This window comes from Nansenia antarctica (genome assembly GCF_963989245.1).
Source record: "Nansenia antarctica genome assembly, chromosome: 2".
NCBI lineage: Eukaryota > Metazoa > Chordata > Actinopteri > Argentiniformes > Microstomatidae > Nansenia > Nansenia antarctica.
This window is the reverse complement of record NC_137675.1, coordinates 15,092,604-15,109,986: the sequence shown is the minus strand read 5'-3', so window position 1 is coordinate 15,109,986 and position 17,383 is coordinate 15,092,604. Positions and strand designations below refer to the sequence as shown.

The 17,383-nt window shown below is 43.4% G+C and overlaps 2 protein-coding genes across 2 annotated transcripts; both read left to right on the top strand.

The window, feature by feature from the left end:
- Positions 1-908: 908 nt before the first annotated feature.
- On the top strand, positions 909-10,192 carry LOC308149856 (NACHT, LRR and PYD domains-containing protein 3-like; the record flags this gene model as incomplete). The annotated part of the gene is made up of 5 exons (XM_080522738.1): positions 909-2,416; positions 2,526-2,870; positions 3,017-3,190; positions 8,759-8,932; positions 9,801-10,192. The coding sequence occupies 5 exons, from the start codon at positions 909-911 to the stop codon at positions 9,862-9,864; spliced, it is 2,265 nt and encodes a 754-aa protein (XP_080378864.1). The 3' UTR covers positions 9,865-10,192.
- Positions 10,193-11,640: 1,448 nt separating this feature from the next.
- LOC308149855 (coiled-coil domain-containing protein 43-like) lies at positions 11,641-14,954 on the top strand (the record flags this gene model as incomplete). Its single annotated transcript, XM_080522737.1, has 4 exons — positions 11,641-11,653; positions 13,993-14,128; positions 14,313-14,365; positions 14,623-14,954. The coding sequence occupies 4 exons, from the start codon at positions 11,641-11,643 to the stop codon at positions 14,808-14,810; spliced, it is 390 nt and encodes a 129-aa protein (XP_080378863.1). The 3' UTR covers positions 14,811-14,954.
- Between the last annotated feature and the right edge of the window lie 2,429 nt (positions 14,955-17,383).

Genomic DNA, 17,383 nt, shown 5'->3' with positions numbered 1-17,383 from the left:
GCGAGTGTGGCGCAGAGGACCAAACCGCAGACCATGTTATCCTGGATTGCCCGGTGTACCACCCACCCAACGGGATGCATGGTCTGTCGGTATTAGATGACGAGACGATGACGTGGCTTCTGGAGGGGTGTCCAGAAATATAGCCCGGGTGAGCCCCTCAACCAGGTCTCGGGGTGGTAAAAGGGTAGCCCCTCGGCCCCGAGCCTGGTGGAGTGGAGAGGAAAACAACTACCCATACGCCGAAGAAGAAGGGACCAAGCTTGCGCTCGCCATATCTAATTCTCTGTTCTGAGGAGAAGCTGTCACGTGACACGTCTTTTTGACAGGTTATTTATTTGACAAATTACATTGTTTACAAAAGTTCTGTCATCACTTTCATAGCATCTTCAACCACACAGACAGTGGTGCTGGTCAGACACTCTTAAGGCGTTTATTATAGCAATTTATGATGATGTTATGACGCTATTGACATTTTTTTTTGCTATTTTCAAAAACCACGGTTTACGGTGTAACCGTAAAGCTGCCCAACCCTACCGTATTGTAACAAAGATGGCTTTTAGCATAGTAATACTGTGTCTCTAAAAATGTCCTGTACTTTTTTCTTTTTTTTAATTGACAGGGACCCCTCAGTTTCTGCTGTGGCAGAAATCAAAAAGAAGCTCAAAGCCACCCTAAAGAGAAAGTATGAAAGCCGGATTGAGGGAATATCTGTCACCTCTGAACGATCTGGAAATGAGGATATAGACATATGTGAAGTAGAAGGTATATATGAAGAGGTGCTATGGCAGCAGCATGACATGAGGCAAATAATGGCAGTTCAGAATAGGCCAGAACTAAGCAAGACAGTATTAAGAAGACTCGTTACCAAAGATCTATTTGACGGCTTTGACAAAGATGACAAAGTAATAATGACACATGGAGTGGCTGGTATCGGGAAAACTAGGGCTGTACAGAGGTACATTCTTAACTGGGCCGAAGGAAGAGAAAACCAGGAACTCGACTTCCTATTCCCTCTTCCTTGCCGGGAGCTGAATATTCTGTTTGGGCAAAGATTCAGTCTAAATGGACTTCTTTACGAATTCTTCCCGGAATTGCAAGAACCTGGCATTCCCAACTTGGAAAACTACAATGTTTTGTTCATCTTTGATGGACTGGATGAGCTTTATCCGCGGGAAGACACTCAACTTCCTCTGGACTTCGAAGGTGCAAATGTGAGCGATGTCACAGAGGTGTGTGTCGTGGATGACCTGGTGACTAACCTCATCAGACAGAGTCTCCTTCCCTCTGCCCGCATCTGGTTAACCTCCAGACCAACATCTGGTGACTGCTACCCTGATGAATGCATTCACAAGGTGACGGAACTCCGAGGGTTTAGTGACTCACAGAAAGAGGAGTTCTTCCGAAAAACAATCAACAACGACCACCTAGCCGACAGAGTCATCGCCCATGTGAAGTCTTGTGGTGATCTCTACCTCACCTGTCAGATACCTTCAATTTGTTCAACTACGGCCTCTGTTCTTAAGAGACTGTTTGCGGATCCGTTAAAGTTAATTTCCAGACAGATTCCCAAAACGCTGACTCAAGTCTACGCAATGCTCATCAGCAATCATACAAAAGACAGACGACTTGCAGAAACTGCAAGGAAAATCAGTAGACTGGAGCGACTTGCCATGCATCAGTTGATGAACAAAGGTATGGTTGTCTACGAGAAGGACCTGAAAAGGAGTGACATGGATCTCATCGAAGCGTCTGAGTACGCAAAAGCGTTCAGTGACATTTTCAGAGAGGAGATCGGGCCGAACAATACAAAGATGTTCTTCTATGTCCATAGTACCATACAGGAGTACCTTGCAGCAACACATGTTTATCACGCCCGCATCAAGATCGATGCGAATAAACCGTTCGACCAGAAGATGTACCTTTCGCATATCCTGAAGATTATTGAAGACATCCCGACAGTCATCCCGGCAATGATGGAGTGTGCTCTAGACAGCGAGAAAGGGAACTTTGACCTATTCCTGCTCTTTCTTCTTGGCACCTCAAGGGACTTCACATTAGTGATACAATCACTGGTCCCCATGGTCCTACCAGACCTTATGGCGGCGGTTGTTGAGCTTCTTAAAGAGAAGGCCTTGGAGAAGGTGTTGATCAATCCGCAGAGGGCCATCAACCTCCTCAGGTGTTTGATGGAAATGAAAGACGAGACCCTACAGAGGGACATCAAGTGCTTTCTGGAGACAGGAATTCCCCCAGATCCAGACCCCAGTTTAGCATATGCAAAGTGGTCAGCTGTGGCCTTTGAGTGGTTATCTTTGAATGGGGGTCGAGAAGATGTGTTCGAGGTGGATCTGGAGTCCAGATCTGACGCGGGTCTCCTGAGGCTGCTGCCAATGGTCAAAGCCTCCAAAACAGCTTTGTAAGTAAGAAATAAATCACCTTTTTTTGAAGATGAATTTACATAACAGTATTACATTAATCGTGGTAGTGGTGTAGGTTAAGACTTTTTTCATGTTCTTATCTCTTAGGTTGCATTTCAGCAACCTGACTGTTATAAGCTGCAGTCCGTTGGGCTTAATCCTCACATCAGAGACCTCCTATCTGAGAGATCTGGACCTGGGCTTCAATACCATCAAGGACGGGGGGGTGATGGAGCTCTCTTTAGGACTAGCGGACCAAGAGTGCAGACTGGAGAGACTGAACCTGACCGGTTGTGGAGTGACAAAGACAGGCTGTGAATATCTGGCTGCAGCTCTGAAGGAAAACCGCACTCTGAGAGAGCTGGATCTAAGCTCGAATGAACTAGGAGATTCTGGAGTGTCCATACTTGCTCATGGACTGGACAGACGCCTGGCCAGACTAAATACACTCAAGTAAGTTTTGAACCAGTCAACCTTTAATCGGAAAGTAATCACTTATGCTAACCACTGAGATGATGTAATGCTCCTTCCTCCCAAACCAGTATTGTATCAGTGATTCTGTGTTAAAAGAGTACACTTTCTTCTCCATCTTTTTGTAGGCTCTCGCAATGCAATGTTGGGGAGGAGTCCTGTGCTAAACTGGCTAGCTCTATGATAAAGCTCGTCAGTTGTGACCAGAACACCAAGCTGGATTTAAGCATTAATAACCTAGGAGACCAAGGAGTGATTCAACTTGTTCATACACTGATGCAACTTCACCAACCATATGATGTGTGAGTATTAAATTCACCCTGTAACTGTTAAAGCGTCAAGTAGGCCTATGTATATTTGAGCTCAATGGCCATGATATATCGGTAGCGATCAAGGAACGAGGTCACATGATAAAACACATTCAATGAAGAGCGCTATTTTGGTACAAACAAAGCACTTTATAAAATCTTGTGTGGAGGTTGAGTACTGGCATTTACGTACATATTTTACATTTTGTTTGTTTACAAGTATATGCACATTATGCCACTATAAATATACATTTTCAAATCCTCAGTTTGACCTAAAAGAACACAGGGCTTAAAGTTCTCCGGCACGGTGCCGGATTTCCGGCGCGGGGGAATTTTGAGAGAGAAAAAAAGAAATCACATGCTATTTGTTTACATCGTAATTTAAAGAGTCATCTTCAGCAAAGAGACAGTTCCGCCTACCAATGGTATCACATTGCTCAAGCCAACCAACGACTTCTAGCCAATCGGAGGCAGAGTAGTGGGGCGGGCCTTAAGAAGTTTGAATGAGGGTCCCGCGGTGGTGTAGCGGTCTAAGCACTGGCCGCTAGTGCATGCTGCCCACCGGGGCTGGGGTTCGTATCCCGGCTCGCCAGATCCAGATATGGCCGAGACACACGGGAAGCGGCATATTGGCCGGCCGCTTCCGAGGGGGGCATAGGAGTAGTTCTGGACTAGGATCCGTCGCGCAACACCGCCCCCTGGGGTACCGGAATAACGGTACTGGGCTCGAGGAGCCAGTCAGCCTAGTCTGCCTGGCGCCCTCCTCTGGGACTGCCGGTCACGGGGTCGGGCGGCGGATCCAATGCAATAGGCAGGGGATAATTGGATGCTAAGTTGGGTTAAATTGGCTACCAAATTGGGTGAAAAAGGGATAAAATCTGAAAAACAAATTTTAAATTAAGAAGTTTGAATGAGTGTAATTTTAGCTTGTAGAGACGTTTGCTTTTAGCAGCCCGCTATCTCGCTAACTTTAGTAAGAGTCTATTAAAATGGAAGCCAAGTTTCTTAAACCTGGCGAAGACACAGCTATACTAGAACGGGGAGTAAGGAATAAATGGCGCTGGGCATGGATAGAGGAGAGTAGCAGGGTTTTTCCTGCATAGAGAACTATGAGGCGGCCGCCTCCGTCATAGCCGCCTCCAGCTCTCGACAAAACTCGTATTTTCTACAAGCAGTGCACTCGGTGGATTTATGTCATTTCTAACTGCAATTGCGGCACTGCGCCGACGTGGTGGCGGGGGCGCTGTTTCACAAATAAGTTAGCTTTCGTGTTTGCTAGCGAAACAGCTGATAGTATGTTGACTGCTCAAGGAGAATACATTTGAAAGTACAGAATGCCTGAGAGCCTTATATTGCATTATATTACATTATATTTTGAATGGTCATCTGGTGCCTGAATATTGTTTTTTCCTTTACTTGTATAATGACATTTCCACCATAAATTGATGGAGAAAGGGCACAAATTGGTGCATATCAATTCACCAGAATGCAAGAAATTAAGTGTTTGATGCTCGTTTAAGGACCCCCAGACAACCTCCGCCTCATTTTGAGCCAGGAAAAACCCTGAGTAGTGACGGGAAGCCTTATGGGACGTGGTGCCAAGATGCAATACAAGACATGTATATATTTTATTCTGTATTGTTATAGTGATAGTGGCTTAATAAGTGATGCAATCAGTTTGGCTTTTAAAGACATCTAAATATATTATTTTATAATATATAAAACAGTATAAAACAGTATTAATGCATTTTAACATTGAGACATATATTTTGTATTGAGTATAAAACAGTATTAATGCATTTTAACATTGAGACTAGGGTTGGGTACCGAAAACCGGTAGGTACCGGTTACTTTACATTCGGTACCTACCGAACCGAATTGCAACAGAGATTTTGGTGCCTCGTTTCGGTTCCTCTGTCGCCCCCTGGTGTCCGAAACGGACATTACATGCAACCGCACCTGACATCGCCTGTTAAACTTCCACTCAGTGCATGTAATCCGAGACTGAATAGCTCTCAACAAGTGCGAGGCAACGCGCTTGCAAAACAGTTTTGGGATTGGTCTGAATTTAGCGGGAAATATGGATTTCAGGAAATCCCTCTCCTTTGCGTCTCTCCAATCTCTTTAACAACGTTTTATTGGCAGGGGGAAAGAATTGGAGTCGAATTTTTATTGACAACGGATTTACATGCTGGAAAAACATGCAGCTAAAATTCAGGGAACATTTGGACAATAAGAGACACACGGAAGCTGTGGTCGCATGGTCTAATTACAGGGCAATATGCGCGGTGCAAAAATAATCTAAAATCATCACGAACAGAACGGCGGAGGTACGGGAAAACAGGGCTCAAAGGTATCATCAAAGGTAAAAGTTAGTTTTCTTTAACTCAGCTGATGCATTACCTTGCTGTTGATTGTTTACCGAATGCTTCATCTGACTGTCACACTGTGATTTTACTTGTGTAAACAGTTAATTAGCCCGTTTTGTGCGTGTTCTTTCATTTAGGCCTACTTCATATTGATGAGCTGATAATCTTTCAGTGTGTGTGTGTGTGTGTGTGTGTGTGTGTGTGTGTGTGACTGTCAGTCACAAGTTTATTTTCTACGGATGTTGTTCAGTGCTGTATGCGCGTTCCCGGTTCTGTGTGTACTCTTGTGTACTTCATATTCAATGAGCTGATTATCTTTCACTGTGTGTGTGTGTGTGTGTGTGTGTGTGTGTGTGTGTGTGTATCTTGGGCGGATCTGTCAGTCACATGTATACGGTAACCTATGTTCAGTGCTGTAGTTCCCCATGTTCTGCTGCAGCTGTAGCATCAGGATATGTTGGTATTTGATCACCTTATATAAAACATCGCCGTTCTGCATTAATGGCGTGCACTCGGAAAACCGCGTCAGTGACCACTGATGTGAAAAATCCTGGATTTCTATATAGATTTTTTTTTTTATCAAAAGTACCGATTTAAGTACCGTTTCGGTACCGGTACCGTTTTAAAAGTACCGATTTGGCACCGGTATCGAATAAAACCAAACGGTACCCAACCCTAATTGAGACATGTATTTTGTATTGACTATAAAATAGTATTAATGCATTTAAACATTGAGACAAGAAGCTGTCTTCTGTACCCGCTCTCCCAATATCTCAAACTGTGACCCCCCTCCCCAAGAAAAAGTTTCAGGCACAGGATTTTTTCCCACTTTAAGCCCTGAGAACAGCAAAGCACATAACTACATGCCATTATCTTCACCAGGATGGAATTAACACCACAATGTAACCTGAGCTTGTACTGCTGTAACCTTACGGCGGGATGCTGCAGAGAGCTGGCTGAATATCTAGACGGTGAAACCTGCCCGACTCGGCTGAACTTGAGTAGCAACAAATTGCTGAATTCAGGCGTGATACTGCTCTGCAAAGGCCTGAGTTCAGCGTGGTGTTATCTGCGGGAACTGAAGTATGTCTACCTCAAGAGTTTAGCTTTTCTAAATCTTATTCCAGTAGTAAAATCATTCAAGTGTGCATTTATAATAAATTCATATTGCATGGAGTTGGTTTCTGCTCTGAAATGTGGAAACATAAGAGTATAACAAATAATGTCTCCCCTTTTATTCTAGTCTTGCAAACTGTGGGATCACTGAGGAAGGCTGTGATGCTCTGGCTTTTGCACTGACTTTCCTCCCCATCTCAAAATGCCTAATTGAGCTAGATCTGAGCAGGAATCAACTAACAGACTCAGGAGTCAACCAGCTCGCTGCAGCACTGAAGAATCCATCCTGTCTAATAGATAGACTCAGGTGAAAAACTACAACCAGTACTCCCATATCAGAACAATGTGTACTGTGTAACTTTACATGGAACATTCCATTTACATGCTGTTAGCAGTTTGCGTAAAGTGAAATGGTCTTCATGGTCTTTATTCAATTTGAACATCCCATGACCTTGTGTATTTTTTAAGGATACTTTGTTTAATGGTAACTTTAAATATCCTACCCCACCTACATGAAGTTACTCCTATACCTGTGTAGAAATGTTGTAATAACTCCTAAGAACAAAATTGTATTAACATGTTATTATCCCTGTGCCGCCCTCACCTCCCAGGCTGAGTTATTGTGACCTGACTGAAAAGTGTTGCGCTGCACTCGCCTCAGCCCTCGGCACAGACCACTCACCTCTGACAGAGTTGGACCTCTGCGGAAATGAACTGCATGATCAGGGAGTTAAGATGCTCTGTGTTGCCCTGAGGTTACCACGCTGCAATCTGAAGACATTGTCGTAAGATCATTTATTTGATAGTTATGCAGTGTTTCCTCTATATGCATTTATTGGTGGCGGGCCGCCACGAATGAATTTCCTCCGCCACTAATTGATTCAGTCCACTAAAAAAGAAAAAAAGAAAAAAAAAGAAGAAATCCACCTCAACCATCCCTGCTCAGCAGTCTTACCTGCCGAAATGCTCGGGCGCCTGTGTTTTCTCCTCGCAAATAACGGGCTAAAAGTCACCGGTAGTACCATCTAAAAGATACAAAAAGCTGATCTAGCTAGCTAGGTGCGCAAATAAGATATCACGTTAAATAACTTCGAAAAATTAAACGAAAACAGCGACAGATGGATGGATTTTTCAAGAAAAAAGATGTCCCAGACACTTCAAACATTGCTGAAGCTAGCAGTGGCTATGAGCGATCCGAAACTGCATGAACGTTTATGGCGGGGTACCACCACCACCAGCTACAACTACAGCGGGAGAACAAGCAGCAGCTACTGTGCGCTGTGGTATGTACACCAACATATATTACTTTCGTTTGTTACTTTTATTTGGACTTTGGATTTTAAGACCACTTTAATTCATGAAAAGGTCCAGAGTTTCTTGTTGCAAACGGAGGAAGGACAAACAACAGGTGCGTTGAAACCAACAGCCCAATCATGCCAGGACGATGGCTAATTTGATAATTTTGATAGACATGATAGCCATCACATCTAGTTGAAAAACTGTCGCAAGTTGAAGAACTCGCGCAAGTTGGAAATACTCGGAAACTTTCGCCAAGTTGGACATACTTTTCCTGTTGTGTTTGAGACGGAGCCAAGACTGCTCGTTTGGAAGGACATTGGATCCGTGAGTAACGTAAACCTTCAGAGCTGATGGATGGAAACCGGTATCACAAGTTTATATTCTGTATATTCATATATTTTTTTTTGCCATCCTCCCTCTAGTTTTGGTTGAAATTAGGTCGTTGTTTTGAGCGCGCGTGCGCGTTTCATGCGCGTGCACGCGGACAAAAATCGCGCGGACAGGGCTCTCCGCCACTAATGTAAAGATTCCTGGAGGAAACACTGGTTATGGTTTTGATACCGTAGCACTTAACTTGTATGGTGACAATGACACTTCCTAATGACAGAATATGATTGTCATACATTGTCTCAAATGGTATTCATAAAACATTTAGTCATGCTGAACGTGAATATTAAGTGTGTCAAGCCTTTACTACAACTGTAAGCTTTTAACAAGCTCAATGTAATTAATATGAGGAAAAATAATGTAAAGAGCTTCTACCTCCCTCGTTCTCCAGACTGAGATGCTGTGGAATCAAGGAGGACGGCTTTTCGACCTTGGCCTGGGCTCTGAGGACCAATCCGAAACACCTGACAGAGCTGAATATAATGGGGAACGACCCTGGAGAGTCAGGAGTGAGACTGCTTGTTGACGTCCTGGATGACCCATGCTCCAACCTAACGACATTAGAGTGAGTATTGGTGTCGAAACAAAGCCCTCAAAACCTTCCATCCCTATAGCCTTAATGAGGAACTCTATTTGAATTGTTTTCTGTCATTCCTGTTCTACATGCTTTTCTAGTGTATTTATATGTGATTCTATAATACACAGCTCCATGACCTCTCTTTCTCTCTTCTCATCACCCCTGCTGCCTGTTTATACTTAATAGCCTACACAGCAGGTATATGTTTATGTGTGCGTGTGTGTGTGTACCCTTTTGCTTGTACAGCACGGATGATGGCTTAGACGCTGAAACGTTTGCTCTTTATTTTTTCACTTCACTGTTTTAGCACCTTGCACTTCCACTTTCGTGTCGTTTAATTTCAAGTGAACGTAGATTAGGCTACTTTTTGCATCTCGGCTTCCTGCCTCTTCCATTTAAGATTTGATTGCGACCACCCTTTTGAAGTGAATGTTGCTATTTTTTCATTATGCACTAGCCACCTACACTTTTAACCAGCCTAGACACAGAGCAGGGGAGGCTGGTGGAGGCAGAAATCGCAGGAAAGGGTCATTGTAATGCATGGGATGGAATGAGGAATGGTATCAAACACATTTTGGATACCATTTCTCATTCCGTTCCATGCATTACAATGACCCTTTCCTCCGATTTCTACCTCCCCTGGCGCAGACCCTCATTTTGCTCTTCTAAAACAAAACGAACAGTAAGACATGAGGAGAGTGAATATTAGTGCCAAAGCAAACAGAAATTCAAAGTGGATAGAACTTGGCTGTTGGGTACATTGGCATAATTAGTATATGAGTGTAGGCCTGCAGTATATGTCCCATGGTCAGTCAAGTGGAATATTCTTTTGTAACATTATTCTTTTTCATTCCAGCATTGTGGTTGAGGCAGACCGTGACCAACAAACATCGCACCATCTCAGCAAATTGGCGTGGTGATCCCAGAAATCTTTGAGGAACCTGAACTTCACAAACCTGAACTTCCAGAGTGAAGATGCTGCTCAACTGGTTGGTTTGCCAGTCACTGAATGACATGAGTGAGCCAATGCTGCCCTCTACTGGACAGGATGGTTTTGACTACTGAGTTGATTGATACAAAGAATGTTAAATACAATCATTTTGCAATACTGACGTGCCTTGTCCAACGGGGTAAAATACAGGGCAAGTATCTTGAAAATTATTATATGTACATGTATGTATGAGGAGTTCTATACTGCCAACCCCTGATTTGAAGATCAGGGATAGATTCCATGGGGGAGAATGTGAAAGCTGCATTAATGTTTTTTTTTTGTTGTTTGTTTGTTTTTTTTTACATGCTAGTTGGCACTTCCCTCTACTTCTGATTTCGGGTCTTTTTAGTGTTGTCACTGTAATTTAAAATGAATAAATATGTTCCAACATTTGTATTATGGTCAGTATGCTACTCTTTTCTAAATTCTGTAACATTTTTTATAAATTAATTTTCAATTGTTGGTCAACTGTAAAGATGTGAGGTTACAATAAAGAAATGTTTTATTTATGTGGAAAACTTGATAAACCAAATTCAATCTATTCTGTGCCTTCAGTCACTTTTAGATGTGCATGACAGTACCAACTGTTCTAGTATTGTAGATATATTTTTAAAATTATTATTACGGTTTATATCTGTGGTCAAGGAGTCACTGATTGACTGCTAATGAGTTATGTTTGTAATACTCACAGCTTAATTGACCCATCTGCAAATAAAGTTCCAAATGTGTATTTTTGAAATGTCTTTGCTGTGTGTTTTCTTCCTTGTTTGTTGAATGTGTGTGTAGATTGTCAGCTCCTGAGGCGAACCAGCGACCTTCCGATTGCTAGCCAGCCTCTCTAACCTTTATTCTACCGTCGCACAATCAGAGGTAGTGAGAGTCTGAGTCTCTCTCTCTCAATAGAATGCCATTATTATTTACTGAAAGTGGAGGTGAAGGGCTTGGCCATGGCTTTTCCCATTGTAAACAGTCTGGCCAGGAAGAAAGGCTTGCATGAGCTGGAGGGTCCACTCTCCCTGGGACGACGTCATAGCATATTGGTCTTTGAGGGAACTTGTATGAGAAAGAAAGCTGACTAAATATCCTCAGGGTGAACATTGGCTTTTGTTAGCATATGGTTAAGTACTGTACATGGTAATGACTGACATGTACAAACAATTCCAACAAGTAGTCCATTTTAATTTTAACTTAACGGCTTGGTTGGTGTCGGAGGACACTGGTTGTCTTTAGTTCCCTTTTTTTTGTTTTCCCTCTGACTTCTGGATGACAAATAAGAACATTGTTAGATTGATTCACACACAACACAACAGCAAACAAAAAGTAGAGATAACTTACCAAAGTACATGAATGAAGAAAAAAAACAAAAAAAAACATTATTGCAGCTTTCACATTCTCCCCCCATGCAATCTATGTCCGCTATATCTTCAGTTCAGGGGTTGGCAGTATAGAACTCCTCATACATGTACATATAATCATGAAATATTTTTTTCTGACTTTTATTCTGAAATTCTTTTTTCAGACTTTTATTCTGAATAATCTTGTTTTGGTTATGCTTGTTGTAAATAAAAGTTATATGATGCATTGAAATGACATTAAACTAAGATAATAAGATGGTTATCATAATTTTTCTAATCTTTATTAATAAGTTATTACAGAAACAGTAAGTGACATTTTCCGAGAGCGAAATCTGTTGTGGTATTTAAAAATGACGGTTAAGGGTGAACTCTGAACATGGGATGACGATGTTGTGACGATTTCCATTGACCAATCAACGGTCTGCAGCATCACACGTCACACACAGCCTGGCAAAAAGTACCTCTCGCTACCCCTCTGAAACGAGAACTAAAACGGCCCGGCTCGGCCCGGCTCGGTTGGCAGTGGACAAAACAAACCGGGCTCACGCGGTACGGCACGGTAGTGGAAAAGCGCCATAACATAACATATGGCGCTTTTCCACTACAGGGCCAGCCCGGGTCGACCCGGGCTGGCCTGCTTCTTTGGCGCTTTTCCATTTGTCGGCCCGGGTCGGCTCGGCTCGGCTCGGTTCTTTAGCTACCCTTCACGAGCAGGAACTACAGGGCCGAAAGGTACCTTTTTGCCAGGCTGTGTGTGACGTGTGACGCTGCACACCGTTGATTGGTCAATGGAAATCGTCATCCCATGTTCATAGATTTCTTCTCTAACCGCCATCTTTAAATACCACAACAGATTTCGCTCTCGGAAAATGTCACTTACTGTTTCTGTAATAACGTATTAATAAAGATTAGGAAAATTATGATATGATGTACTGCGAGCTGGCGGGGATGAGGAGCAAGTTCAGCCACAGATTTGTTCTCCCCCGTCAAAGTACAAAAAGATTTGGACAGTCCTTTGTTCCAGCTGCACTCCGACTCTACAACCAGGCCCTGCAGGGTGGGGGAGACCTGGAGCTGGAACTTTTGGAACTTTTTACTTATTGAGCCTGCACTGTTTTATGTATTTTATTGAATGTTTTCTGCTTTCTGTATTGAATGTTTTCTGCCCTAACTGAGCTGTTTGACAACAAAATTTCCCCATTGGGGACAATAAAGGTTTTCAATCAATCAATTCAATCAATCAATAACCATCGTATTATCTTAGTTTAATGTAATTTCAATGCATCATGCACTTTTATTTACAACAAGCATAACAAAAAATTCGATATTATGGCGATGTCCTGTGCCTATGCTGTTCCCCAGTCCAGCGGCAGTCAAATGCCGGTAGATTCTTGCTCCCTTTAACACATGTTGGTGTTTCCCTGGTTGCGAGATCTAAACTATTAGAACTGAAAGAGGCAGGTAACAGGCAGTAACATCCATATGCTGTATATATAAATAAATATATTTGACTACCAGCAAGACACCGGAGCACTCGTATCTATAACAAACGTCCGCTTGATTGTATGAGCCCCGGGTCAGTCAGCCTTTCCGTAGAAATACATCGCTCCATTATATATCTAACGTTACATGTTTTAAGGCTGATCTGTGCATGATAGTGCTGCATTATGTTGATCTATTTATATCGATCTATTCTTGCCAATTCCTTATTACCAGTGGAAAGGGGGAAGGCTTAAACACTTTGAATGGAATAGATAGGACTTTCCGTTCAATGGAGGAAGCATGATACTCGCGAGTTCATCTCGCTTTTCCCCCGATGATGTATGAAACAATCTAAGCAATCTAATCAGAGCAGTTGTTATTATGTAATATTATTGATGGATGTGCCATTTTTGATGGAGAGCAGTGAGCGGATGACTGGATGTGAGCATGTATTTGACTAATGCCGATAGATTCGCGTCTAGCTCCGAAACCGGAGCTGCCGGCAGCAGACAGGATTTTACAGCGTTCCTTCAAACTATCGTAATTCATGAACTATATGCCCAATCTAAAAAATTCAAACAGTTTCTAAAAGCAGAGAAGTTGCACTTTTTGAACAGTTGAACTTTTTTAGGCTTATTACGGTAGTTCACCAACAAAAAAAGCACAGTGCTCAATGTGTCAGGAGTCAGGACTCAGGAGAAATAAAAATAGAATCGGGGCTTTAACACATGTCGGCATTTCCCTGGTTGCAAGATCTAAACTAGTCTACTAGAACTGAAAGCGGCAAGTAACAGGCACTTAACGTTACATGTTGTAAGGCTGATCTGTGCACGATAGTGCTGCATTTTGACATAATTCTTATCGCATTTCCCCCCGCTGATCTGTATAGCGGGGGGAATCTTATGACACGTAACTCCTCCTACAGTCCCGGGTCTTTCCTGTATAGTGGAAAACGTCTCGTACCCAGAACTGTTCAAAAGCGTGCCGAGGCGAGCCGTGCTGAGCCGTGCCGTGCCGGTCAATGGAAAAGCGCCAATGGTCACGCACGCACATACGTAAATTGAAAATAAAATTGTCGCCTTCAAAACAAAAGCAATGCAATTGTACTGGACGCATTGCCTACACTTATTTACATGTTATTTCTATTATCATTACCCTCACTTGTTCATGAAATCAATGATTTGTGTTAAAATTGTTAATTTCTGTCTCCCTCTCTGCAGCTGATGTCCAGGCCATAGCTAGCATGATAGAGAAACAAGCCAAGATTGTGGTGAAACAGGAGGTGGTGTCTGAGGAGTCCAAGAAGAGAAAAGAAGCCCTCCTGGCTCAATATGCCAACATCTCAGCTGATGAGGAATATCCTTGGCTCAAGGCTTTACTGTCCTTGTTCGGTGTTTTGCCATTGTTTTGGTTGTTTGTGTACAGTGTTTTGCCCCTTCTTAATCATGTAAATGCCATATGGTGTTCTGTTAATGATGCCTGCAGTGTTCTTATGGGACCGCAATGAGTTGCACCATGTCCATTTCCTTGACATCAACACTGAAGCTGAAGAAGAGGAGCCATCAGGCGGAGCTGGTCTGCCAAATGAGAAATGTATCCTTTCTATCCCAACTATTTTACTATGCTCACAAGGTTAGAAGTTAGGCTACCATTTTAGTGGTGTGTAGTGATATGGCTGTAATACAATTATTACTAGGATAAGTAACCTCACCTGGTTTACATCTATCAGGTAACAATGTATTTTAAGACGACTGACTCATTGTTTCTATCCAGGCAATAGTTATGTCTTAAAGCACATATTAGACAATCAGTTGGGGTGTAATGTGAAGCTCCTTCACTGTAAGAATCAGCCCTGTTCAAGAATACTAATGTGGAGGAAGTGCTGAACCGGAAGAAGCAGCAGCGGGACCAAGCCCGTGACGACTCCCAGAAGAAGAAGGAAACAGACAAGATGCAGCGCGAGAAGGACAAACTAGCCAAACAGGATAGGAAAGAAAAGGAGAAGAAGCGCACACAGAAAGGGGAACGCAAAAGATGAAACACAAAAATTACACTTTGGATATTGTCACATTAAATGTTTCATTATTGGACAACACATGTTGACATCTATTGATGCCTATCCCTTGTTAATTACATTAACATGACATCATTAGAACATGAACTTAATGCCTGAAATGTTTTACCCCGCATTTGTCTTCTAAATACTTTTCCATATGATTTAAGTATCCATGTGTGGTGAATAAACCAAGTGTTGTCTATGGAATACATATAGTCCTGCCTCAACTGAATATGAAAGCAGTAGCAGCTCAATGGCAAACTGCTGGGGAAAAAATATGATACAGTAGTCTCCTCCACTAGCAATTGCTAACCTGCACAAGCTCTTGCCTGTAACCTGTCAGTAAGCCTACTGTGTTGAAATACAATTGCAGAATTCTTAAATATGTGTATGAACAGATTCTTCTGACTTTACAACAAACCTCTGTCAACAGAGAGACACCTGGAAAATGAAATAATTATAAAATCAAAAGACAGTGGCGGCTGGTGCTAAAATGTTTGGGTGGGGCACAGGTTATGGGGGCATGCTCCACGGGGAAGAATATCAACTTTAAAATCTGGATTTACAGTCAATTTTAGCATGAGAATAGCTCTACCCCCCTGTACAGACCTCGCCATCCCCTCTACCCCCTGTACAGACCTCTTCATCCCCTCTACCCCCCTGTACAGACCTCTTCATCCCCTCTACCCACCTCTACAGACCTCTTCATCCCCTCTACCCACCTCTACAGACCTCTCCATCCCCTCTACCCACCTCTACAGACCTCTCCATCCCCTCTACCCCCCTGTACAGACCTCTTCATCCCCTCTACCCCCTGTACAGACCTCTCCATCCCCTCTACCCCCTGTACAGACCTCTCCATCCCCTCTACCCCCCTGTACAGACCTCTCCATCCCCTCTACCCCCTGTACAGACCTCTCCATCCCCTCTACCCCCTGTACAGACCTCTTCATCCCCTCTACCCTCCTCTACAGACCTCTTCATCCCCTCTACCCTCCTCTACAGACCTCTTCATCCCCTCTACCCCCCTGTACAGACCTCTTCATCCCCTCTACCCCCCCTGTACAGACCTCTCCATCCCCTCTACCCTCCTCTACAGACCTCTCCATCCCCTCTACCCTCCTCTACAGACCTCTCCATCCCCTCTACCCCCCTGTACAGACCTCTTCATCCCCTCTACCCCCCTGTACAGACCTCTTCATACCCTCTACCCCCCTGTACAGACCTCTTCATCCCCTCTACCCCCCTGTACAGACCTCTTCATCCCCTCTACCCCTCTGTACAGACCTCTTCATCCCCTCTACCCCCCCTGTACAGACCTCTTCATCACCTCTACCCCCCTGTACAGACCTCTTCATCACCTCTACCCCCCTGTACAGACCTCTTCATCACCTCTACCCCCCTGTACAGACCACTTCATCACCTCTACCCCCCCCTGTACAGACCTCTTCATCACCTCTACCCCCCCCTGTACAGACCTCTTCATCACCTCTACCCCCCCTGTACAGACCTCTTCATCACCTCTACCCCCCCAGTTTTCTCTACAATTTCTACACGTCAACGTGTACCGAAACACTTGTTTCCAACGTGGTCCTACGTTTCTCCTACACCAAGACACATACAAAGAGCATAGAAACATACAAAGAGCATAGAAACATACAAAGAGCATAGAAGATACAATCAGAATACAGTCTGCCATTCCTTCTCCCAGCATCGATTTGGTTTTCCTATCATGACTGAAGGACAGATGATTCACTTACTTACACAAGTTTGACTTCGGTAATAGGTCCAGTTGCAATATCAAGTTGGGAACAAAAGATGCCTCCTTCTAATCCATTTGTTCAATTTGTTTACAAAGTCCGGTAGTGGAAAGCAGAACAACGCATTTGTTACTTCACATCCCGCTAGCCATGTTTTCTTCTCATACCAACCCCTCGTAAATCCTCGGTTATACGATTTCCCAATTTTCCCTGCCTTATAAACTTGCTTTATAATTAAATTTGGTCTGGGTGGTCCTAATTCCTTTACTGTTAATTTCTCCTGGTTGCTACGACGGCTGAACGGTGTTTCTTTTAAAGATTCAACCGAGTTGTTCAGAACATTACTAGCCATGGTGAAGCAGGTGAACGAACGTGACGCCGGCCGTATGACATGACGTAAGCACGTACGATTCTTTGTGCATGTCCCAAAACCCCATAGACAAATGACCGAATGGCCTGAAGTTACCAAAATAGATTTTACATGCAAGTCTACGAGAACAGCCTAGTGCAATTTCGAGTAGACTGAAAGTTGCCCTGAAAGGGGCGGGACTTGAAGCTGATTGGAACATACTCCACAGAACACTAGCTGATTGGACTATGATATACTCCACAGAACACTAGCTGATTGGACTATGATATTCAGAAGCAACACTGTCTAGAAGTCATAGAAAAAAAATCTCTCTCTTCTCCCTTTGGTGGGGCATTGTCCAATTGCCCCTAATGAACCAGCCTCCCCTGTCAAAAGATGTATCCTGGAGGCCCTTTGCCTGGTCAGTGATATTCTGCCCTGGAAAA